Here is a 24,932-nt window from a genome sequence, read left to right on the forward strand (position 1 = left end):
TACCTTATTAAGACCCCCTTAGATTTTATTGGTCCTAATATAAGACCCTAATATTTTTGTCTCTATATTCATATGTTTTTCCAAGATAATCCTTCTATAATGTAGTCAATTAGTCTATTCTTTTAGCAAGGATATTTTAGGAATGACAACACTTATTTATTATAAATAACCAACTTAACTTACTTCCTTAATCTCCTTAAATAAGTCAATTGGGTCTTATAATTAGGACCGGAGGAGTATAAATAAGACTAGAGGAGTATCAATTATCATTCCCCTCCCAAGCCCTCCTTAGGATTTCGTCCAATCCTGGGTCAGCCACACACACTCGCAAATAATGACCAAATTTTCGAAATCGAATTAATTCATATGTTTTTGTCCAGTGATGACGCGTATATATAGCACGTAAGTCAACTGTCGGAGCTCTTTCTTTTATTGATCGATGTGTTTATATATTTATGTGGATTTTGAGAAATCCATTATGTAATTTTTGAGTTATAATTTTATTGTATTAAACAATATTACCTCCAATCTTAATATAAGACCTTATTTTATTTTTATTTTCATCCTAAATATAAGACCCTAATCCACTTTGTCTCTCATATTTATATATTTTTTTCAAAGTAGCCATTCTAACAATGATAGTTTTAGTTAATACACTTGATTAGCAAAGATATTTTAGGAAAGACAACACCTATTTAGAACAAATAACTAACTCAACTTACTTCCTTAATCTCCTCAAATTAGTCAACTGGCGCTTATTATTAAGACCGGAGGTAGTATGTTGATATACTCACACCGTAGCACACCTTAACGCCCCTTTTAAATTGTTTATTGCATCAATCATTCTTCTAAAAATTAAAAAAGTCCTTAATTATTATTTTTAATTAGGTTAATTATGAATATTAGTCATAAAATTATTGTCACTTACCTAAATTAACTGCATTTTTTAAATTCTTATGAATTGGCTAAAAATTATAATAACTGCAGGATCAAGGGTAGCATAAAAATTTTAAAAAAAAAGGTCATAAAATTAGGACAATTAATGAATGCATCGAGCAAAGACTTTGACGAACTGTAATATTATCCACCTAATTAATCATGTCCAATCATTAACAGCAACCTATCCATGCATGTATTAGTGTTGGATTGGATCACTTCCTGGATTCTCACACACGCAACACAACAATAATCATATAAGGAAATTAAATCAAGATTAAAATAAAATTAAAATGTGAATATGAATGATCAACGTCCTGCTAGAGCCTGCATAATATGGAATCCGAAGTCGAGGAATCCAAATATCGCCGTCCACAAACACAGAAGCAGTGAAGCCTTCAACTTCCTTCGGATCGTCAACAACCCTAACCCCCGGCCACTTCACCCTGTCGCCGGTCTTCGCCCCTGGCCCTTCATTCTTATACTCTATGTAACTCAATCTGTCCGTACGCGCCGTGCCGTACATGATCTCCCAGCCCTTCGGATCGATCAGTGAGTCGATGTACGATTCCATTATCACCACCCTCGAATACGCCCTCCATGGCCTACCTAACGTTGCTCTGATGACCTCGGACTTCCGATCTGCGTCCTCGGCGGATATGGTGAAGTGGCAGAATTGGAAGACGAAACCGGTGGCTTCGCGGTCGGAGGAGCGAGACTGGGCGGTGAAGGTGACGAAGTCCTTGGGCCTGGCGAAGAGGTTGCAGTTCTGGAAGAGAGCTGCGGCGTTGCCCATCACGAAGTCGACGGTGCCGTAGATGTCGCAGTCTCGGTAGAATTGGCGGCCGGAGACGGCCCATAGGGTGTCTTGGAAGCCTTCGATGGCACATTTGTAAAAGGCGCTGTGATCGGCCTGGTTGAATACGGCCACTCCCGGGCCGGCGTCGCTCCCTGCGGTGTTCACAAACCCTAGGTTTTCGGCCACGAACCCTGATCCATATATCGCTGAAAAAACAAGCTTGATTATCAGATCAGTTTGTTAATTATATGTCGATCCTTTTAACGCTTATTTGGTAATTTGATTTATATAAATGAATGAGTTGATTCAATTACGTTATCTTTGGTGAGCTATTAGAAGAACAACATCAAAATGATATCATTGTCCAAAGTATGATGAAAATAAAACTTTTGGCAAACTTTTCTAAATGTCTAATATTCTAGCAAAGTGCGTAATGTTAAAATGTAATGTCTGTGTATATAAATCATGCAGCGCCATATATACATACCATTGATTTCTCTCGTAGAATTTTAAAAAAAAAATCCAGGTTATTGCTTTCGAGCTCTAAGAAATCTTAGGGCAAATGCATCATATAAACAGAATCATCCATCTTTTTTCTTTTACCCTTTTGGGCGAACAATCTAACGGATTTGTATTGAGGGTGATCAAGTGTAGGTGACTTATATTGCACTACATTTCAAATAAGTATTATGTTAAATAATTAAAGAACCTCCAAATATATAGATCATTGCCATTTTGTCTATTACTACCTCTGGTCCTTAATATAAGACCCCGTTTGACTTTTTGTTTGGTCCTAATTATAAGATCCCAATCCATTTTGTCTATCATATTTATGTATTTTTTTTCAAGATAGTCCTTATAATAATAATAGTTCTAGCTAATACACTTAATTAGCAAGGATATTTTAGGAATGACAACACTTATTTATTACAAATAACTAACTTAAACTTATTTCCTTAATCTCCTCAAATAAGTCAACTGGGTCTTATAATTAGGACCGGAGGTAGTATTAAATATTGAATGCAAAGGTGACTTCAGTATAAATTTTCTAAATGCATAATATCGATGAGAGGTTTCCTAATAATTTTGGCTTCAACTGCTGAAACATACTTATTTGAAACGTATGATGGTGATAGCGGGGCGTGGATATATACAAACCATAACATAATGAAGAGTAATCAATAACACTTGTGGATCTGATATTTACTGCTTTCTTTTTGTGAAAAAAGAGAAACGATCAAATACGTGGGTAGAGAGACATGGGGCTCGTAGAAATAGAGAGATGTTAGAGATGAATACTACCTAGTGTGGCACTTTGATCGGTGGCAGCGCTTCGATTGCCAGTAATCCTCGTAATTTGGCTGCCACTTCCGATGAGCATGATGTTGGTCTTGTCGGGTGGGATTCTCAGATACTCCTCGTACACCCCACCTCTCACCTCTATTCTGTATCTCTTTCTACTGAAGCTCGGAGCTTCTGCTATTGCTTCACTGATACTTGCATAATCTCCATCCCCATCCTTTGATACTATCACACCTCCATGATGATGATGAGAAGAAGAAGAAGAAGAAGAAGAAGAAAGAGGCACAAAAAACAGGGAACAGAATATAGAGGTAATAATCAAGCTAGCCATTGGATCATATGGATCGCAATGATGAATTTGCTATATCAAAGTAAAGTGTTTGTTAATTCTGTGGTCACACGTATATATCTACCCTATAGCCAAGCTAGCTAGTTTCTTGCTTTAATCTGAACGTGATGTGTATGCGTGAGTGGTGGAAGTGATGAGGAAATAGGTTATTGTCATTGTTCACTTCTTTTACTATAAACAAAAGGATGAAGCTGAGAAGGGAAAAACAGCCCCGAGCGGAGTAGTTTTATTGACTTATCGTGCTGTATGGATGGTGAGCTATTAATTGGCCACTAACTTTAGGAAAGTGCCTGTTTGCTACGTTGCAAACAGTGAGGAATGGAATGAGAGAGATAATTAAAAGTGACTTCCTACTCTTATCCTTAATATAAAGACTAGTTTAACATTTAATATTTAGTTCTAAATATAAGATCAGATACCAATTCATTTTATTTTCATATTTATCTATTTTTTTAAAGTACTCATTGTAATAATTGCACATATTAAAAGTTTCATCAAATAATAATGTTAGTTAATACACATGATTGGCAAAATATTTTAAGAAAAATAACACCTATTTATTATAAATAACTAACTTAACTAATTTTATTAATATCTCCAAATTAGTTAACTACCTAGGTCTTATATTAAGGATAGAAGTAATATAATATAAATTAATTGTGTAAGCATATTCAGATGATATACTACCTCCGGTTTTAATATAAGACCTTATTTGACTTTTATTTTGATCCTAAATATAAGAACCCAATCTACTTTGTCTCTCATATTTATACATTTTTTTAAGGTAGTCATTCTAACAATGATAATTTTAGCTAATACATTTGATGAAGAAGGATATTTTAAGAAAGACAATATATATTTATTACAAATAACTAACTTAACTTCTTTCCTTAATCTCCTCAAATTAGTCAACCAACTCTTATAATTAAAACCAGAGGTAGTATAACGATATGTGTCATGGTTCCACTTATTTTTTAAAATTAATTATTACATATACAGAGCAAGATCCCTAGGGAATTTTTTAACATATGGTATTGCTGTGAACAAGGAGTAATTTGCATGCTATTTCTGGTCCTTTTTATAAGAGTTAGTTGACTAATTTGAGTAGATTAAAGAAGCCTGTTAAGTGAGTTACTTATAATAAATAGGCATTTTCTTTCCTAAAATACCCTTGCTAATTATATTTATTAGCTAGAATTATAATTTGAAATATGTGTAACTATTATAAGGACTATCTTAAAAAAAACGAATAAATATAAGAGATAAAATAAATTATGATCTTATAGGACCAAATTAAAAGTCAAACAAGTTTTTATATCAAGAATGGGAGGTAGTATTTTGCAGAACATGAATATATCCCTTGACTAGCTCATTATGCTTCATACACATTCAGTTTGATACCCCGGGCTAGCCAGGGAGAGCTAGAGAGTTCCATTTCAAAGGCTGAGGCATCTTTTGAAAGTGACCGAGAAACTGATTATATTCAATGCAACAATTTTCCAAGTCTACTTAATTAAATATACCTTGATTATAAGTTGCTAACATCATAAATGTAACCACCACATGAAATGACACTCCCATTTGTGTGAAACTAACAAACTCAACGACCGAATAAGACTGCACCAATTGGTTTTATATCTTTTATTAATTACTTTTAAAGCAATTAAGAGTATACTAGTAATGTTTTTGAAAAAAACATATTTTTTAGATTTATTTTTTTCACTCCTTTTTTATTTGATATGCATTTTAAAATCCCGTCTGCCTGCATTATAAGAGAACATGAATGTGAAAGAAATGCTTACTCATATAAAATGGCAACTCATATTAAAAAAAAAAAAAGACAATAAGTTCTCTAAACACAAATTCAGCATATTCTATTAGGTCGAAGTAGAATATTCAATTAAAATTCCAGGTTTAATTGGTTTTTATTTAACACACTTATTATTGTTATAAATAGTGTCCCCCCGGGGGGTTTTATAGGAATTGAATTAAGCTTGAAATAGAGAATTCAAATTCCTGAATGCCATTGTAACAGAGAAACCAAAACAAATAAAGCCAAGACTACCTGCCTTCACACCATGAACCAAAGAGCCAAAATTTTCCAAAAACTTGAGACCCTTTTTCATGGATGTGTGACTCAACCACCGCACCTGGTCCTTTTATATTCGTTTCGTTCTGATTAGTTCGAAAACGACACTTACGGTCACACCGTTTCACGTGTAAGCGATCACACACACAAAACTATGCATCGATCCCAGTGCCCCGAAATGGGCTAATGAAGACAAATCACTATATATATATATATATATATATATATATATATATATATAAAGAAGCCTTTTCTTCTGCCACTAATTCCAATAAAAAGCAGCCTATTTTACACATGGAAACCCACAAGCTGTGCTCAAGGATCCTACCTTGATTAATTCATACTTAAGGCTCACAAGTTGCAACTGTTATTCTAATTAAACGTTACTCGCTCAATTGCTATATTGCAAAATCACACACACATGTATATAAGTGGCTTAGGGGGATATATATATATATATATGTTAAATTAGTTGTTGTAGGCCACTGAGTTCGGGTTACTTATTAGATTGATTTCTCCAAAATTTCCACGATATTTAAATTTAATCATTTTTCTATGTGTGATGATTCCTGGAAGAATTACCATCAATCAGATCATCTGCGCTTCTTTCTTTCAAAATTTTCATGTTATCATATACTACCTCATGTTTTAATTATAAGACATTGTTTATAAACTATAAACAAGATTTTATAATTAAGACCGGAGGTAGCATTAACTTTTTTTTTTCTGGCCGGCGGATTTAATTTTATCTTCTCCCTCGCTAAAGGCCATGATACAGGCTTGCATTATGTATGTCCGAGTTCCCCCCCCCCCTCTTTAGCTGCAAACTTTAATAATTAGGTTAATTGCATTTAAGTAACATTTAGGAACAGAAATGAAGTAAACCCGATTTATCAAAGGATTTGGTCCCCCCCCCCCCAAAAAAAAGGATGAATGATTCATAGAAATATATAGAAAGGTGACCTTACTTTTAAAAAATCTTGCTCCAAAGATTACACATCTCAGATTAATTATATTATATTCATCAAACCTTATGAATATGATGCCTTTAGCACACACCGTTTGCTTTAAAAGAAGAAAAGGATATTCATAATATTTTACGCTAACTATTCTTAGATCCCTCCTTTTTGCTTCTCCTTTGGATCCGTACATCCTGATCATGCAAGGGTTTCAATTGAGATATTAATTAACAAAATAAAAAAAAATTATTATAATCCTCCCATGTATGGAACCCCAGTTGGAGGGATCCAGTCATCTCCTTTTATGAACCTCGACACAGTGAAGTCCTTCACCTGATCCTTATCATGCACCTCCACAACACCAATCCACCTCACTCTCCCACGTGTGTTCGATCGAGGCCCTTCGTTCTCAAACTCCACGTAAGTCACCTTATCTGTTGGCGTCCCCTTCATCTCTCCCCACCCCATTGGACTCACTATATCATCAATATACGACCGCATGATCACCACCCTCGAATACGCCCTCCATGGCCGTCCTAAAATAGCGTTGCCCGCACCGGATAACTGCTTCCCGGCGTCATCACCAGGAGACACCGTAAAACGACAGTAATGGAAAACAAAACCGGTGCGTTGCAGAGGGTCGTCGCGAGACTGGGCGGTGAAAACGGAGAAGCTGGCGAGGCGTGCGTAGAGCATGCAGTTCTGGAAAACGGCGGCGGCGTTTCCCATGACGAAGTCGACGGAGCCGTAGATGTGGCATTCCCGGTAAAATTGACGGCCCAATGAAGCCCATAAGGTGTCCTGAAAGCCCTCGATGGAGCAGTTGTACAGCACCGACCTGTCCGCCGCGTTCAACAGAGCAATCCCTGGGCCCGCCTTCGGCCCAGCTGAATTCACAAAGGCTATACTCTGGCCCACGAAGCCCGCTCCGTGAATTGCTGAAAAGTTTCAAGCCCCGTTTCGTTATATTTCCCACTTTCCCATATTTGAATAATTCATAACAAGCACGTACGTGTGTATTATGTATACATATACATATATATACCTACTGTGGCTGTTCGAGACAAGGTGCCGCCATTTTGGTGTCCGAGAATGACAGTATTATGACGACCGTCGCCGATGAGAAGAATGTTGGTTTTGTCTCGTGGGATGTGGAGAAGTTCCTTGTAGATTCCGGGTCGGACGAGAATGGTGTGTTTTGTGCCGCTGTGGGAGGGAGCTTCTGATATGGCTTGGGCGATTGTGGTGTAATCTCCGTGGCCATCAATGGAGACTGTAACTGCAGAAGAAGCCAAGGATGATGATGAGAGGAGTTGCAGAAGTAGCGTCACCAAGACGAAGCACTGTACTGTGATTGAGCAGTTAGCCATGAGACGAGAAGATGCAGTTCGAGTATTGTTATGATCTCTTCTGGTTTGTTTATATATAGCCAGATGGGGCGACTGAAGCTGTTTATAATTAATTAATTAGTAGCTTCTTTGGTGAAAGGAACAAAGTTAAAAGGAAATAATGTTGGAAAGTGAATAACATGCAGAGGGAGAAAGGCATATCGGATTCGGGTTCGGAGCAGTCTTCTTAGTCCACTCATACAAAGAATTGATTGTTAGAGGTCCCTCAGTGTCACTACAATTTGCCGTGGTTTCCTACTCATGGTGGCCACTTGCCCACTCCTATTTAAAGGGTGCGTAGATGAGATCTTTACAAGAGGAAATACTTACATTATTTAGAATAACTAATACTCCTTCAATCCTAAATATAAGACTCATTTTACAGTGTAAATTGTATTACAAAATGAGTTTTATATTTAGAAACAGAGGAATATTACTGTTATACTTATTAATTTATTATTATTTTTAATTTAAAAGGTATACATCATTAATAATTTGAAGTCATAAACAGGATTGGACGCATAAACTCTTACATTATTAAAGAGAGTTTTGGTACCACTAGGTTAGAAGATTAGAAATCAGTTTCAACACTTATCAGAGTAAAGAATTGTTTAATAGAAAAATTATCAATTAAAATTTTAAATTTAGATAATTAAAATTGTACTTGGATGATATAGATTTCATCACAGAATGAGTATTAGAGGCTCACCAAAACGCGAGGACGCGTCCTGCTGTATGTATAGAGATGCCACTCTTATGAATTTTGCTTGTTAGCATAATAGGGATCGATGTTGACATCTTTTATTATTAAATAACAGATAGCGAACTTATATTCATCTTCTTCGGAAGAATAAATTCTAAAGAGAATAATTCTTCATTATAGTAAATGTATATAGTTGAGAGAAATTAAATGAAGTTTTTGCTTGCATTATTATGTATGTTTCTAATATTGAGTGTGAAGTCCAGACAGCTTTCACAGCACAAGTTCGCACTTGTATGGACATCATATAGAAGCAATTTTGGTCCTCAATTAACTTATCCATCTACTTTTCCTAAGCAGTCAGTACCTATACATATGTTTGTGTGTGTGTGTGTGTGTAATGCAGAGACATTAATAGCCCCACCGACCTACATTTCTTCTGTACCGTGTTTGCTGATCCCATATGTATTTTCTCCGATCCATTACTTCCGTCGTACATGAATATGCCGTTTGCATTCAAGAGCTGAGGATGTTAGTTTCATTTAGGTACTGTCACTTATTAATTGAGGGCCAACCATCTCGATGGGGACGTTAGGTTTCTGTTGTGCGAGAATAATATCAAATTGTGGGGCTAATATAATTGAGCTAATTAAACTCAATTGGGCAACATGCATATATTCTTCCCCATTACTCCGCTTTATATCATGTGCGGTCAATTAGGGTCAGTCAATGTACGTAAATTATTAGACTTTTTTCCGGCAGGCAAGGTTATCCACTTATTAGAAATAAATTTATTTGAAACTGTTAAGTACTGAAATACGGGTATCTCTTTGAGTGAAGATTCATATCTTGACTGTCCATATTGTGAGGGATCAACATATTTTATCAGATACAACCCTGTTGCGTATATTAATATATTATACCTCCGGTCTCAAATTGCAAATAACGTAGTTTTTTCCTAAAAGAGCACGCCCCAGCTCGACCCACAAACAACATTTTGTCTCTCATATTTATGCATTTTTTCCCAAGATAATCCTTCTTTTTTTTAACCAACACACTTAATTAGTAAGGATATTTTAGAATGACAACACTTATTTGTTATAAATAACTAACTTAACTTACTTCCTTAATCTCCTCAAATTAATCAACTAGGTTTTATAATTAGGACCGGAGGTAGTATTAGAATTGTTATCTCAAATTGCAAATAACGTGGTTTTTTCGTCAAAAGAAAGTACACGAGCCCAACTCGACCCACACAAACAACATGTCAGGTGATGCGAGTTGGACTAGCCTTCTTTCTCAGCCCTGCGTCTTTTGTGTGTGTATTTTTTTTTTTTTGGTCGGGGTAAAGCTCGCTCTACTCTTTATGAACAAATAAATTATGGGACAATGACAAAAACAAAACTGAAAATATATAAATACCAAATAAAAAATGTCAAGAAAAATTTGTTATTATTTATAAATTCAGAATTGTTAATACCAAATAAAGTCGTGTTACCAAGTCTAATTTGAGATTTATAATTTTCAGCTTCTTTTTCTGTCATTGTCCCATAAATTATTGTTGGTACCCAAAAAATATTGATTGTTCTGTACCTAACCCCAAAAAAACAAACAATTGTTGGCGGGCGGAACAAAAAAATTGAAACTTTCTGCGCAACATGGAGGAAATGGGAAAGGAAAATCTCATTGAAAAATGAAAATCCCACAAGGAATATAATAACGTTTTAGAACCATATAATTCTGAAGATTTTCTACTTACTAAGTGAAAATATGTTTTAATGTAAAAAGAATTAAAATAACCTTGATGCAAATACGAGATATTATCTATAACTTACAACTAAATTTTCATATTTCAAATCACACCTTCGAATTTTGATGAGTAATTATTTTGCAGCCATAGTTTACTTAGAACCCATTGTCAGCTGAACTGCATAATTCTAACTTATTCATTCTTTTGAAATAACTTGAAATTTTATTTTAAAACTACAACTTATGATAACCAAAGACTGACTTCTCAAAATCAACATATCTTATCATATCATATTGGAGCACCTAATTATAAGTTATATACCAGCATGTCACATTTGCAAAAGGAACATCAGCATCAAAAACATTTTTACCTCCATATATATTTTTTATTTTAGTCCTAGAGGCTTCCGGAAAAATTTCAGAGTTAGCCGAGGCTGAGGTTAAATGTTAGTAGTATTCTCTTTCTCGTTGCAACGGCATTCTCCGGGAAGAAACGCAAGTTCTTTACCTGTCGTTTAGGACCGGCTTCAAGTTTCCGCACTCGTACTCACTGTTATTTTCCGAGTCCAGAAGGAAACAACGCCCCTTCAGATTTTACCATGGTTTTTCCCAAGGTCCCAGCCCGGAGCATTAGCGCCACCATCTCTGCTCGACTCTTCCCCGCCATTGCTTCACTGCCCTGCCGCTTGTATTCTTCTTCACAGCCACACCGAGACGACGACGACGATAACAACAGCGCAACCCCAATCTTCCATTCTTCAAATGATTCCGAACTGGTGTCCAGGATCCTCCTCCAGCACCATAATCCCTTCCACGCCATGGAGTCCTCTCTGCAGCTCCATGGAATCACCCTTACCCCTCAACTTCTACACGACGTCCTCCTCCGCCTCAGGCACTCTTCAAAAATCGCACTTGCCCTTTTCAATTATTCCAAATCTCTTCCCGATCCTCCTCTCAGCTCCGATTCCTACAACCTCATGATTGACATCCTGGGTAAAGTTCGCCAATTCGACGTTGTTTGGCAACTCATCATCGAGATGGACCAGAAAAAGCTCAACCCCACTTCTACTACCTTCTTGATATTGATTCGCAGGCTTATTTCTGCTGGGCTTACTCGCCAAGCAATACGTGCATTCGACGACATCGATAATTTCGTGGAGGAGAAGGTGAGTTCTGAGGTTTTCTGTTATTTGCTGGATACCCTTTGTAAGTACGGGTATGTGAAAGTCGCCGTTGAAGTTTTTAACAAAAACAAGCACAGGTTTGCGCCTGATGCGAAAATGTACACGGGTTTGATATATGGTTGGTGTAAAATAGGCCGAATTAAAATGGCGGAGGGGTTCTTGAAGGACATGGTGGAGAAAGGACTTGAGCCTAATGTCGTTACGTATAATGTATTGCTGAATGGAATTTGTAGGCGGGCAAGTTTACATCCGGAAGAAAGATTTGAAAGGACAATAAGAAATGCTGATAACTTGTTTGATGAAATGCACAAGAGAGGGATTGAGCCAGATGTTACTAGCTTCTCCATTGTGCTCCATGTCTATAGCCGGGCACATAAACCACAGCTGTCCCTAGATAAATTAAGATTGATGCAGGAGAAAGGAATCTGCCCAACAGTAGCGACATATACTTCTGTTATTAAATGTCTTTGTTCCTGTGGCTGGCTTGAAGATGCTGAGGAGTTGCTCAATGAGATGGTAAGGAATGGGATAAGTCCATGTGCTGCAACCTATAACTGCTTCTATAAGGAATACAGGGGCAGAAAGGATGCAGATAGTGCTTTGAAGCTGTTCAAGAAAATGAAGGAAGATGGTTTTTGCATGCCCACCATGCAAACATATAACATATTGATTGTTATGTTTTTGAATCTAAATAAAATCGAGGCTGTGAAACAACTATGGAATGACATGAAAGAAACTGGGGTCGGACCAGATTTAGATTCCTATACACTACTAATAAATGGACTGTGTAAGAACCAAAACTGGAGGCAGGCTTGCAGTTTTTTTGTTGAGATGATAGAGAATGGGTTTCTTCCACAGAAAGTTACTTTTGAGACCCTTTACAAAGGCTTAATACAATCTGATATGTTGAGAACTTGGAGAAGATTGAAGAAGAAGCTTGATGAGGAATCAATAACATTTGGTTCGGAGTTCCAAAAGTACCATTTTAAGCCCTATAGGAGATGATTTGATATCTATGGAAATATGCAGAGTTGTTTAAAGCTGCTATGCACAAGGTACTGTTGTGATTCCCTTCTTGACTGTATTTTTGCATTATTACCCACAGCTCAGTTTTTGCCTTGCGGGTTTTAACTTGATTAGCCCATTCCACTTCTAAAAGGATTATTGGATTGCAGGTTTGATGATATCTTTGGCTTGTTTTATCTTTATTACTGTAGCATGCATTCTTATTTTTGCAGGGAAATTTGAAAGAGAAAGGACACTGTACCTTATGGTATTCGATGATTGTCTTTTCTTGGTGAACTTGGGAATCTCTTATATACCTTTATGTCTATCTGGCAACTCGTGCCTTACGCGGAGCTTTTAAAATTTTCTTGTATTAGCTTGTCAGTTAAGTCCTTTCAGTCGATTGTTACTTCTATCTTCTTGACTTTAATCTGAGATATGCATCAAACTTGCTTAGCCTAAATTATAATTGTAAATTTTGGAGTTGTTACCATCAAATATCTTTTTGTTTAGTTGTCTCGATATTTACTTCACTGATCTTTGCATAATTTCTAGCTTTTGACCTTTCTAGCTGTAGCATATCTATTTCCATTTCTTTATTGTAACGTAACACGATAAAATGAACACGCACGCACAAAATTCTTGCTTGAAACGTGTATGTACGTGGCTTTCGTCATCAGCTGTGAACCATGGACAATCTAAATGACCTGGCACTTCCGATACCTCCTGTCCACTTCGAATTTTATTATGTTGCCATTTCCTTGTCCATGATGTGTGCCCTTTTAAATATATATGCTTTAGAGATCGTTACTGTTTATTTTCTAGTAAGCCCATGGTTTTTTGGCATGCAAAAATTCCGGAATAAGATACTATGTAAGAAATCAAATAACACAATCTGGTGTTTTCGCTACTTGGATTTGGTTTCCTTTTGTATCTCTCTTCCGTTGACCAAGCAAAGGGTTTATTTACTTTTTATGATGTCCCTTGCTGTCTTGGCAGCTGGCGGTTGATGGATCTGAAGATTTCGTGCTGGTGAATACTCAATTGTTGGGCACTTAGAGGCACGGGGGATTTTAACAGGTCACAACTGGTAAAGAAGAGAACAAAAGGCGCATAATGTATGGGGCCAATTATTTTACTTGCAACAGATGTACATTTGTGCTTAACTATTCAATTAATTCGCCTTATTTGCTTGTTTTACTTGATACAGATGGTTGTCACTGTCAGTGTAGCATTACATGCAGGATCCGTATTCTCCAGTCAAGAGATGAGAGATACCACCTGCAGGATGAAGAAGTTCTTGCTTGGAATTTAGGATCGTTAGAAACAGAGGTTAAGCCAAGAAATGCAGCGTGAGGGAGATCAAGACGCGTAGGCGTAGCTCAGTGAAAATGAGAAAGATGGCAATAGTTTGGTTGCTGTTGCTGGATAATTGTTTTGACGTGGGTAGAGGTGTTCAAAGCCAGTCCGTCCCGATTAGCTTGTTCCGGTCCTGGTCTTATTGGGACAGGACGGGTCCTTTTCAAAATTTTTTGAAACAGGATAAACCAGAACGGGACAAAAAAAGGGATCGGGATGGAACAGGACACGGGACGAGACAACCCCATCCCGGTCCCTTCTATTTTTTTTCATTTTTTATTTTATTTATATAATATTATTTTATTTATATTTTTTTAAGATTTGAGATTATTGTATAGAATTATGGATATATTTATTTAGAGTTTTTATATTTGTTGATAATTTGATACTATTGATTATTATAATTTTTAACAAGTTTTTATTGTGTTAAAAGCTTTTGTTTAGAATTTTTAATAATTATTATATGTAATATTTTGAACTTTTGTTTAAGGGTGTCCAAAGAAATTAAATAAAAAAACAAAAAGATGTTTACAAAGTCTAAGTCCAAAAAACTACAATTAGAAAGAATAATCGGATTTTATTAAAAAATATTAAAAAAAAAATCAAGACGTCTTGGTTCTGTCTCAACCAAAATTGGGACAATATCGGGACGGAACACGGGGCAGAAAATCTATTCTATTACTGTTTATTGGAATGGAACCGAAATAGGCCTGTTCTAATCCCAATTTGTGGGGAATTATTTTTGAGTTGCAACAATTCTCGTCACTCCTCGGGTGCAGTAGTTCATTACAGCAAATTATCCCTTTGGTTTCCCCAAGCTATTTCAAGATTCGAACTTGCTCATCACTCGGAGGAGAGGAGAATTAAAGCTTAATTACATTTAAAATGAAGACACTTGAGTTCTCAGATTCGAGAGAAATATGAAATGAAGTACTCTTTTAGTCTTAAATATATTAAATATAATATCTATTTTATAATGTAATTTACATTATAAAATAGGTTTTATATTTAAAACAAATTTTTTTTGTATTTTCATCCCTTTTAGGTTTTTAAATCATACAGTGTCTAGATGGATAAAAAGTCATGAAATATAAATAAACTGATAAAATACATGAATATTAGCGGTACCAAACATCTAACACGCTTAGGTTGTATTATATTAGCTAATACAGTTAGAGCTTATACAACAAACCAATTAGCAAACAGGTTCTAAAGGCAAAACAAGTGAAAGTAAATAAATTTGGAGATGCTGGAATGCCATCTATCATTCTTTACCCTTTAGATTCTTCCAATAGTCAAACCACAATGTCATCCGGTATCAATTTGTTAGTATCAATCACAGTAAAAGTGCACTTGAGTGGCCACAATGCCAGTATTTTATCTCATGGCGTTTCCAAGCCGTGAATAGCTTGCTCGAACTAATTGCAATTCAAATTCATATCTCCAGATACACATGGTCAAAGCGGCCATTAGCATTATCTTTACGTTCATTTAGCTGAGAACGAAATGAAATGTAGCGGGAAAAATCCGAACCCCAGTTCATAAATAGAGTTTACTTTGTGATAAATAATGCCACAAGGTGTGGCTTTATCGGTATCTACATCTACAACAGCAACCACGAATCGAAGAAACGCGTGCAATAAAAACCAGAGCCACCAAACGCCAAAAGAAACCAAAAAATCTGAGAAATTGCATCCTACTGACGAGTGAAGATTCTACTTCTTATAACTATTTCTCGTGGTATTCATGGCCTACGAGACTTTGGGGCACAAGAATGTATGATCCATTCGATCTCTGACACTGTGATCTGTTGGATGATTGAATCCCGTGGTCTCAAATTTCAGAGGTCTCTTGTTTCTTTAATGACTTAGGTGGAGGCATAGAAAAAGACCCTCGACATGATGCTTTGCATTAAACACAAGCTAAATCGCTTGGGCGATCCAGTCAAAAGAAGAAAAAAATCGCGAGTTCTGATGTTTTCTAGTGAACAGGACTTGGCAAACTGGCATCATGGTGACAGCTCAAAATTTGCTTCCAGAACCGAGGGAATTTCAGCAAGGGAAGTCACTTTATAATCGGGTTTGAATTCAACATTGGCATACACAGGAGAATCGTACCTTCCAGTCTGATCAAGCAAGCATGTGAAACCTCCTGCTCGCTTTCCACAAGCAACCTGTGGAAAAGAACCCTATGTTAGATGAAAATCTTCAATTTTTTTTCCCTCCACACTGAATTTTGGTTCGAACAGTATGTCTACTGTTCTTCCTTCCTCTATTGTACGTATGAAAATTTAAAGAGTCTAGTTTTTAATAGAAGGTGAAAAGAGAAACTACATGAACATCAAGATGGTAGTCAGAATAAAAGCATTTATTTTGCTTGGTTACAAAGACAGCAAAGGCGAGGACATTGTGTTATCGGGAAAAGAACTACTTACATCGTCTTTAAGACTATCCCCTACCATTATCACTTCATTTGGTTGAACTCCCCAACCTGAACATATATGCAATAACGGAGCTGGATCTGGTTTATAAGGACGAAATTCCCTGCTTAATGCCGGAGAAAATGCAATCTGCAGCATGAGAAGTACAATAGCCTGGGCTCCCAAGGAGAAAGAAATGGCATATGAATACGACTTCATTTATATAAACTAACCCCAAATCTTTTCTGAAATATATCAACTGCCATCTTCACATTGCGTGTGATCAATCCCCTCCTGCATATGGACAGACAAAGTTATCTATCATGAATAAATTTGAAAAAAAATTGTCACTGAAACTATCAAGGCCATAACTCTCGTTATTGACACCAACCAGTTTATCCAAAACAAGTTCATACAAATCTGATCAACACCAGTCAGCATACACCATTATAAGGAAGGGGGGGGGGGGAGCACTTGCGTTGGACCCAAGAAAAGTCAATTTTCCAATGAAAGTTTTCTAATGACAAGAAATAAGAAATGCAATCATTTTCTTCCTTGGCCAACACAAACATGGTGTATAATCAAAATAACATATACCAAGAATTTCCATAAACCTGCTATATTGTTGTCGTATGGCATTGAAACATTTAACCTATGAACATAGATTAAGAATAAATATATAAAACCATACATGCTCATGTGACAAATTAATTAATGTATCGTCTATGCCTATGAACTCTCAAACCCCATGGAAGTCACAACTAGGTGATTTGCAATGCTTGCAAGTTACTTAAATCCACATAGAAGAGCATTTGATGCAGTCTCGATTCACCAGAAGTAGAAAATGTAGCTACAAATCCAAACCCAAAAAGCTTACAGAACACATACATCAAGTCAGCAGCAGTTTATCTTTCTGCTAGTACACCCAACAACTAAATAGTCAGTTAACTGGAATTGAACAGCCCCGAGCACAGAAGACCACTGCTCCCCAGCCCTTTTCCCAGCACGTCAATACAAACATAAGAAATAAGACAAAGCTGTGATTAAAAATATTTTGAGAAAGTTGGCCAAGATCAATCAGATGCTTTTACTCCCAATAACAAATAATTTTTCTAAAAAAAATAAATTATTTCACACTTTGAAATGCATACACATTAGGTGTTTAATCAGAGGACAAAAGAGTATTAAGTTCAGACCCGGTCCCTAGCTAGCATAGAAACTTTTAACGCTCTGATAGTTTTGGTAAAGTAGTAATTAAAATTCAAAGACACCCCAAGTAGTATACTGATTGAAAGGCCTCATAAAGCTGAGGAGAAAATATGATTCAAAAGAAATGAACTGGAAAATTAGAACCCTGTTTAAGTCCAAATATTTTCCTACCATGTCGTAGTGATAAAACTTTCAACTAAATAGTTCCTTCTGGCCTGATAATCCACTCCAGGGAAGTGGAACCGTCCTATTAATAGCAGAAGTTCCTCCTAGTGTAAACATGAAAAGCATTTTGTCCCTCTAATAACTTAAAATTTCCATATTAAACGTAATGCGAGATATGGAAGAATGGAAGCTTTCACTATAGCTTTAAAGCAAATGGCATGCATTTTCAGCTTTTTTGACTTGCCAATCCCTTACATAACCTGCTACTCATTCACTAAGAAATATAACAATTAGTCGTTCCATATCATATTCCAAAAATCATGCGAATGAACAAAACAGCAGAGAACGTAATATAGACACGAAAGACTGATGGAAAGGAACGTAATATTTCTGGTAAAAAAAAAAAAAAGAAACCTAATATAGACAGAAAATAACCTGTTCCCAAGAAAGGTAGCCATAAGGAACTTCAGATGTAATTTTCCCAAGAAAGGCATATGATATCGAAAATTAGAAATTCCAATTATTGTTAAAAGCTCGAAATCGCATTGACTATAAAAGACAAAGGAACTACAGATGGTCGTTAAGACATTAGAAGTGAACGGTAATCTTCTTAACTTGACCTTATTTTCTTCGAATCAAGGAAACCACAAAGTTCAGCCGCACCTGCGCCACAGTTTAACAGAAAAATCAAACTCTACCAACTAATTTGTAATCTATTAACAAAAAACTAAAAGTCATCTTCATTTTGACCAGACCATGAAGTATAATTTTATTTTTTTTTAAAAGGCAAGTGAACATAAATTTAAATATTCATGGAAAAAATATGGACCTATGTACACACTAAACTTCTAGCGTGAACATTGTCTAGTGTAGTCGAGTTATAAGAAGAAAAACAATGTAGAAGCAAGCAGAGAGCCACCAAATTCCAGAAGAAAGCACATTCTACTTCGTTCCTAAATCCTAACAAATTTCATCAACATTGTTCTGAAAAATTCAACTGCTTGCCAGGTTCAAAGAATTGCAAAACAAGAGAATGAACAATTAGGAAAGGGCGAACCACTAACCAGGCATGATTTGTAGGCGATCCAGTCCCTGGCGCTCGTAATCAGCGATGGTCTCGTAAGCAATACGCTGCTTCTCGGGATTCCAGTCTTCAATGAGGTGCAAAATGTCAATTCCAGATGGATTTTCGCTTTTAATCCTGCGGTACTCATCGTCGCCGAGCACAGCACGGTACATGGCAGCAAAATCGATGGCGGGAACGGTGAGAGTGCCGTCCATGTCAAAAACGACGCCTCTAAGGCGAGCTTTGGGGCTACAATTGGAGGGGAAAAGAGCCATGGAAAATGAGGGCTTCGACGGTACGAATAAGGATAAGAAGGCCCTGGATAGCAGCAAAGGCATGATATGGACGTGAAGGGGGGAAGAAGAGCTATATATTGCGACCGCACGTCGCAGTGAGGAGGGAAATGAGGACTCCGAACCGAACGAAACTGATGTTGTAACTGGGTCTGGGGGCAGGAGCGAGTACGGTGTTTTGGCGCTTTTCTTTGTGGGCACAGAAATAAAATGATAAATAGATTCCCAGGTGGTTCCTTCCGGACTCACTCAAAGAATCTCCTGCTCCAATTGTAAGTGTAATACAGTTATTTCTTGTCAAATTTGGCGCTTCCCTTAATGCTGGTCGTTACTTCTATAACGGAATTAAGCTGTCAGTGGCCCATATTTAATTTTCTTTATATGTTACCACCACCTATTTTTATTATAAGAGTATTAAGAGTCAGATATAAATATTAAAAAAAATACTTAAATTAATTATTTATAATAAATTAGTGTTACTCCTCTAATTCTAAATTTAAGATTTTTTTATAATGTAATTTTATATTTAAGACAAGAGGAATTTTTTGTAAAATACTTTTATTAATCACATCGAGTAGAATAAAAACACTTTAATTGAGAAATAAATAAATAAATAAATATGGATAAAAAATTGAATCAGGATGTTTTATATTTACGATTAAATTGAATATCTAACTAATTTATACATTTTAGAACCTACTATTATTTTCAAATAATAAATTTATTTTTTTAAAAATAATTATTATAGGAATTAGTTTTATTTTAGATTTTATGTCCCTTGAAATAAAAAAATGAATTAAATAAAAGGATATCATTTGATCTGTGCTTGTGTGATGATGGATTTTTCCTGGAAAATGGCACCTCATAAAAAAAAAAAAAAATATGGAGAACACCACGTCTTACGGTAATAAATATAAACGATTTAGGGGGTGTTTGGATAACCTCAAACCATGGTTTGAAAAATAGCTTCTGGAAAATAGATTTTGGAGAGAATAGATTTTGAAAGAATAGATTTTCTGAAAAAGTGATTATGATAAAGTGGGAGTGTTTGGATAGTTGTTGTCAGAAGTGTTTTTTTATATGTTAAAATTACTAAAAAGGACATAGATTTAAATGATAATTACATATAACATATATTTCATAATATATGTTTATTTGAAATAATAAATTTGTTAATAATATATATTTTGGTAACATAGTAAATAAGACATAAATAATATAAATAATAAATAATTAATCTGTATATATATAAAATAATTACATATGTTTTTAGAAAAATAATTTGTTTTGCCAATAAAAAATATTATTATTTATTAAAGATTTTAAACATAAAATCTCATAATTTTTTGCACATAATTATTATTTATTAGGCTGCCAACCACAGCCCCTGCGAAAGGCACTCTTCGATAAAAAAATAGTACTCCTCCGGTCCTAATTATAAGACCCAATTGACTTATTTGAAGAGATTAAGGAAGTAAGTTAAGTTGGTTATTTATAATAAATAAGTGTTGTTATTCCTAAAATATCCTTGCTAATTAAGTATATTGGCTAAAACTATCATTATTAGAAGGATTATCTTGAAAAAAAATGCATAAATATAGAGAGAAATGGATTGGGTCTTATAATTAGGACCAAATAAAAAGTCAAATTGGGTCTTATAATAAGGACCGGAGGAGTATTATTTATTACTCCTCAATCCTCAGAAGCTCCCCGCGTGCTGCTTCAGCGAAACCAAGGTTTGGAAGATTAAAACCATGGTTTTGTTGGGAACCACGGTTTTCTAAAAAGAAGAGGTGTTTGGCAAATTTTTTTCCAAACCATGGTTTGAAAAAAAGCCAAACACCCCTTAGAATAATGTCATCATCATCCGCGGGCCTTCGTACGTAATCAAACGGGAATGAAGAGTCCTCGTTAATCGTTATCCACCAGCAGAGGCGTTCACCTTTCCTTCATCACCACCCTTGCTACTCGCTCTCTCTCGCTGAACCATGGCCATGCCCAATTGCTCCGTGGAACTTGCCCAGCACTTGGGTACCAACTTCGCCAACGCCACAGCCACCGCCGACTTCATCTGCAACAAGTTCAACGACACCGCTTTCGCCGTCGACAATACCTTTCTTCTCTCCTCTGCTTACCTTGTCTTCGCTATGCAGCTCGGCTTTGCCATGCTCTGTGCCGGCTCCGTTCGTGCCAAAAACACCATGAACATCATGCTCACCAACGTCCTCGATGCTGCCACCGGCGGTGTCTTCTACTATCTCTTTGGCTTCGCTTTCGCCTTTGGATCCCCGTCCAACGTATTCATTGGTCGTCACTCCTTCGGTCTCACGGATTTCCCTTCGAGTCTCTTCGATTATAGCTACTTCCTCTACCAATGGGCCTTCGCCATCGCTGCCGCTGGCATAACCAGCGGCTCCATCGCGGAGCGGACTCAGTTTGTCGCTTACCTAATCTACTCCTCTTTCCTAACCGGATTCGTTTATCCTGTTGTGTCTCATTGGGTCTGGTCCAGCGACGGCTGGGCTAACGCTACTGGTCACTCAGACCTTCTATTCGGATCCGGTGCCATAGATTTCGCTGGGTCGGGTGTGGTACACATGGTGGGCGGCGTCGCTGGTCTGTGGGGCGCACTCATAGAAGGGCCTAGGATAGGTCGATTTGACCATTCCGGTCGACCAGTCTCGCTTCGCGGGCACAGTGCCACCTTGGTTGTTCTCGGAACTTTCTTGCTCTGGTTCGGGTGGTACGGTTTTAACCCAGGTTCGTTCTTGAAGATTTTGAATCATTACGAGCCTGGAAACTACTACGGGCAGTGGAGCGCGGTGGGTAGAGCCGCCGTGACCACCACCCTAGCCGGCTGCACTGCCGCTTTGACGACTCTCTTCGGGAAGAGGATTGACTCGGGCCATTGGAACGTGACGGACGTGTGCAACGGGCTTCTAGGCGGATTTGCCGCCATCACCGCCGGATGCTCCGTCGTGGAGCCGTGGGCGGCAATCATTTGCGGATTCGTGGCGGCAGTGGTACTGATTTCATGCAACAAACTTGCGGAGAAGATGAAGTTTGACGACCCATTGGAGGCGTCACAGCTGCACGGCGGGTGCGGAGCATGGGGGCTGATCTTCACGGCGTTGTTTGCAGAGAAGAAGTACGTGAACGAGGTGTACGGAGGACCTGTGGATAGGCCATATGGGTTGTTCATGGGTGGTGGGGGGAAGCTATTGGCCGCAAATATAGTGGAGATTCTGGTGATTATTGGGTGGGTCAGTGTTACCATGGGCCCTCTGTTCCTGATTCTTCACAAGCTCGAACTATTGCGAATCTCCAAAGAAGATGAATTGGAAGGTATGGATCTGACACGACACGGTGGGTTTGCGTATGCATACGAGGATTCATCCTCAAGGAATGGGAAACAGTTGGAGATGGAAAGAATGGCAAACACGCGCGTTCAAACCACACAGTAGATTCTGCAATTATCATTTCAAGATGTTAATGTGACTGTGTTAGTTTATGTTTGTATAATATATGTGGGGCATGGTGTGCTTTTGTCCCTTTGATGATAAATGCAAAGTAATATGTGAAACAGGATCGCAGGAATTACTCCGCACTTGTTATTGATCTGTATGTATTTATATGCGTGATGATGACAATTAAGGTTTACTTCTCTGAAGCCTTTGTTTGGTGTACTAGTAGTTTGAAACTCGAAGCATACACGGGCACTAGATTTACCCCAAGTATTTTATCAGACTTTCTCAGCAAACGTCATAAAGGTTATAACTTTCAACTCTCTATAGTATAATGAATGTGTAAGTTATGAAAATATATATAGTAGTTACTGACAAAGTAACAGCAGCAACAATTAATGAAACAGTGAGGCTATTTTTTGAGCATCAAAGCTTCGAGTATACAAAAGATGGAACCAATTTCGGTGCTCATCACTTTGATGAGCATCATAAGTTCATCAGATCTGAACTGTCTATATCTGATTTGAACGGTTCAGATTTAAAATCTTTAATTAACTATTTTTAAATAGAGAAAATTATTTTTTGAAAGAATAATAGTTAAGAGATCATCACCATTTTAGATCCTATACATATTAAAATAATTATTTTAAATAAATAAAAATAAAAAAGAAATCAAATCTGAACCATTCAAATGAGATATGGACGATTCAGATCCGATGAGTTTACAGTGCTCATCTAAAGAATGAGCAGTGAAACTGGTTTCAGGAAAGATGAGATTTTGTACTATATAGCGGGCAAAAGAGGCGAGGAGGTCATAATGGCGACAACCCAACATTTTAGGAAGAGCGGAAAAAGAAGAGGATCTCCGGGTAAATGCAGTGATTTGTCTCTTTTTCAAATCTGTGGGCCAAACAATGGCCATGACTTTTGGATGAAGACGCCAAATGCTAATGACATTGACTGGCTTGTTGAAGGCAGGGAATGGCCTCCACCACATGTTCTTCAGGGCTTCTATCTTCAAAAGATAAGCCTATTATTGTATTCTTCCATGTCTGCTGCTGCAAAGGTGGAACTCTGTGATTTGTCAACCCTCTATTTCAAGGAGACCTGCCGGAAAAGATATTCATGGAGTAAACTGAAGACAATGGCGACGGATTGAAGAGGGAAGAGGGTAGCGACCAAGAGATGGAAGAAAATTTAATTTGTTCGTTATGAGATATATATTGACCGATTCTCTCACCATTTTCAATTTCTATTTCTTTTTTTTTTGGCCAAAATTTTCTATTTCTTGAGTTGAGATGTTTCTGATGAATCTTGTGAGCTACTGTAATGTCTGAGGATGGAGCAAGAGATTAGCCGCGTATTCTGGGCTGTTTTGCTGTGGAGGAATGAGACTAAATTGTTATTGTTAATTAAAAGAAAAAAAATATTGGCAAAATAAATTCTTCGACCAACTCATCATAGTTGTCATTTATATTCGGTTTTAAATATAAAACCTATTTTATAATATAAATTACATTATAAAATAAATTTCATATTTAGAATCAAAATAGTGCTAATATAACTGGTACTTATATAATCTCAGCAGAAAAACTCCCCAGTGCGTGAGTTCAGCTAACCGTTGCAAGCGTTCATTTTATTTTGGTAATAGCCCCCCTATCTCAGTTAGTGAGGGGATTGAAGTCGTTCTTCGATCTTAATCTATTTTATATATATATATATATATATATATATTATAATTTTTTTCTGAACTATTCATTCACGCGCTTTAACAAGATTTCCATCAAGAAATGTGTAAATGACTAATAATCATTCACATTTTTTTATTTTAAAAAATAGTAATTTAAAATTTTTTTATTTTTATAAATTAGTTATTTAACTTTTATGTTAAGAATGAGTAATTAGTGTTAGTGGCTTAATTTAATGAATGATAGCAGACTTTTTGTACCAATAAATCTACTTTCGGTCGTTAATATAAAAGATAGATGATTAATTTGAATAGATTAAGAAAATTAGTTAAGTTAGTTAGTTGTAATAAGTATGTGTTGTTTTTCCTAAAATATCCTACCATTATTACAAAGGCTACTTTAAGAAAAAATGGATAAATATAGAGGACAAAATAGATTGAGGTGTTATATTTATAACTAAAATAAAAGTCAAACAAATTCACATATTAAGGATTGGAGGTAGTACTATTTTTGTTCTTACTATAAGAGCTTGTTTGATATTTTTTTTTGTCATAAATATAAAACTTAATCCATCCTGTCCTCAAATTTATCAATTTTTTCAAAACAGTTATTGTAATAATTACACATTTAAATGTTACATCAAATAGTAGTTCTAATTAATACACTTTAAAGTATTTTAAAAAAATTAATATTTATTTATTATAAATAAATAATTTAAATAATTTTTTAATATATATAAATTAATAAATTAGTTTTTATATTAATGATGAAAAGTACTAGTATTTACTTTTTGTTTATGCCGCGAAACA

At 36.4% G+C, this 24,932-nt stretch overlaps 6 protein-coding genes across 6 annotated transcripts; 3 read left to right on the plus strand and 3 right to left on the minus strand.

Moving 5' to 3' along the window:
- Positions 1 to 1,213: 1,213 nt before the first annotated feature.
- Positions 1,214 to 5,512, minus strand: LOC114730510 (probable pectinesterase/pectinesterase inhibitor 12). The gene is made up of 3 exons (XM_028917592.1): positions 5,452 to 5,512; positions 3,038 to 3,262; positions 1,214 to 1,941 (listed from the first exon to the last, which is right to left on the minus strand). The coding sequence occupies exons 1-3, from the start codon at positions 5,510 to 5,512 to the stop codon at positions 1,214 to 1,216; spliced, it is 1,014 nt and encodes a 337-aa protein (XP_028773425.1).
- A 1,171-nt stretch (positions 5,513 to 6,683) lies between these two features.
- Positions 6,684 to 7,804, minus strand: LOC114730511 (putative pectinesterase/pectinesterase inhibitor 22). The gene is made up of 2 exons (XM_028917593.1): positions 7,480 to 7,804; positions 6,684 to 7,372 (listed from the first exon to the last, which is right to left on the minus strand). Exons 1-2 carry the CDS (start codon positions 7,802 to 7,804, stop codon positions 6,684 to 6,686), a joined length of 1,014 nt encoding a protein of 337 aa, XP_028773426.1.
- A 3,066-nt stretch (positions 7,805 to 10,870) lies between these two features.
- Positions 10,871 to 13,987, plus strand: LOC114730512 (pentatricopeptide repeat-containing protein At2g13420, mitochondrial-like). Its single transcript, XM_028917594.1, has 3 exons — positions 10,871 to 12,510; positions 13,460 to 13,578; positions 13,671 to 13,987. The coding sequence occupies exon 1, from the start codon at positions 10,871 to 10,873 to the stop codon at positions 12,458 to 12,460; it is 1,590 nt and encodes a 529-aa protein (XP_028773427.1). The 3' UTR covers positions 12,461 to 12,510; positions 13,460 to 13,578; positions 13,671 to 13,987.
- Positions 13,988 to 15,333: 1,346 nt separating this feature from the next.
- Positions 15,334 to 19,393, minus strand: LOC114730540 (haloacid dehalogenase-like hydrolase domain-containing protein At2g33255). The gene is made up of 5 exons (XM_028917623.1): positions 18,677 to 19,393; positions 18,233 to 18,275; positions 16,472 to 16,532; positions 16,254 to 16,388; positions 15,334 to 15,992 (listed from the first exon to the last, which is right to left on the minus strand). Exons 1-5 carry the CDS (start codon positions 19,014 to 19,016, stop codon positions 15,828 to 15,830), a joined length of 744 nt encoding a protein of 247 aa, XP_028773456.1. The 5' UTR covers positions 19,017 to 19,393; the 3' UTR covers positions 15,334 to 15,827.
- A 1,480-nt stretch (positions 19,394 to 20,873) lies between these two features.
- LOC114730537 (ammonium transporter 1 member 1) lies at positions 20,874 to 22,641 on the plus strand. The gene has a single exon (XM_028917621.1). The coding sequence runs from the start codon at positions 20,960 to 20,962 to the stop codon at positions 22,433 to 22,435; it is 1,476 nt and encodes a 491-aa protein (XP_028773454.1). The 5' UTR covers positions 20,874 to 20,959; the 3' UTR covers positions 22,436 to 22,641.
- Positions 22,642 to 22,699: 58 nt separating this feature from the next.
- LOC114730541 (uncharacterized) lies at positions 22,700 to 23,685 on the plus strand. Its single transcript, XM_028917624.1, has 2 exons — positions 22,700 to 22,777; positions 23,201 to 23,685. The coding sequence occupies exons 1-2, from the start codon at positions 22,770 to 22,772 to the stop codon at positions 23,592 to 23,594; spliced, it is 402 nt and encodes a 133-aa protein (XP_028773457.1). The 5' UTR covers positions 22,700 to 22,769; the 3' UTR covers positions 23,595 to 23,685.
- The last annotated feature ends 1,247 nt before the right edge of the window (positions 23,686 to 24,932 follow it).

Source organism: Neltuma alba, unplaced genomic scaffold (genome assembly GCF_004799145.2).
Source record: "Neltuma alba isolate B1F8T4 unplaced genomic scaffold, ASM479914v2 tig00012743_pilon, whole genome shotgun sequence".
NCBI classification, from domain to species: Eukaryota; Viridiplantae; Streptophyta; class Magnoliopsida; order Fabales; family Fabaceae; genus Neltuma; species Neltuma alba.

Bases quoted from the DNA above. Each gene is read 5' to 3' on its own strand.
- LOC114730510 (XM_028917592.1), bottom strand. From the start codon at position 5,512: ATGAAAAAGGGTCTCAAGTTTTTGGAAAATTTTGGCTCTTTGGTTCAT. The intron at 3,263-5,451 runs GTAGTCTTGGCT...GAGGTGTGATAG, and splicing joins GGTTCATGGTGTGAAGGCAG to TATCAAAGGATGGGGATGGA. The intron at 1,942-3,037 runs GTAGTATTCATC...TTGTTTTTTCAG, and splicing joins CGATCAAAGTGCCACACTAG to CGATATATGGATCAGGGTTC.
- LOC114730511 (XM_028917593.1), bottom strand. From the start codon at position 7,804: ATGGCTAACTGCTCAATCACAGTACAGTGCTTCGTCTTGGTGACGCTA. The intron at 7,373-7,479 runs GTATATATATGT...GAAACTTTTCAG, and splicing joins GTCTCGAACAGCCACAGTAG to CAATTCACGGAGCGGGCTTC.
- LOC114730512 (XM_028917594.1), top strand. From the start codon at position 10,871: ATGGTTTTTCCCAAGGTCCCAGCCCGGAGCATTAGCGCCACCATCTCT.
- LOC114730540 (XM_028917623.1), bottom strand. From the start codon at position 19,016: ATGCCTTTGCTGCTATCCAGGGCCTTCTTATCCTTATTCGTACCGTCG. The intron at 16,533-18,232 runs GTCAAGTTAAGA...GTCCATATGCAG, and splicing joins CTTGATTCGAAGAAAATAAG to GAGGGGATTGATCACACGCA. The intron at 16,389-16,471 runs GTTAGTTTATAT...CTCATGCTGCAG, and splicing joins TATTTCAGAAAAGATTTGGG to ATTGCATTTTCTCCGGCATT.
- LOC114730537 (XM_028917621.1), top strand. From the start codon at position 20,960: ATGGCCATGCCCAATTGCTCCGTGGAACTTGCCCAGCACTTGGGTACC.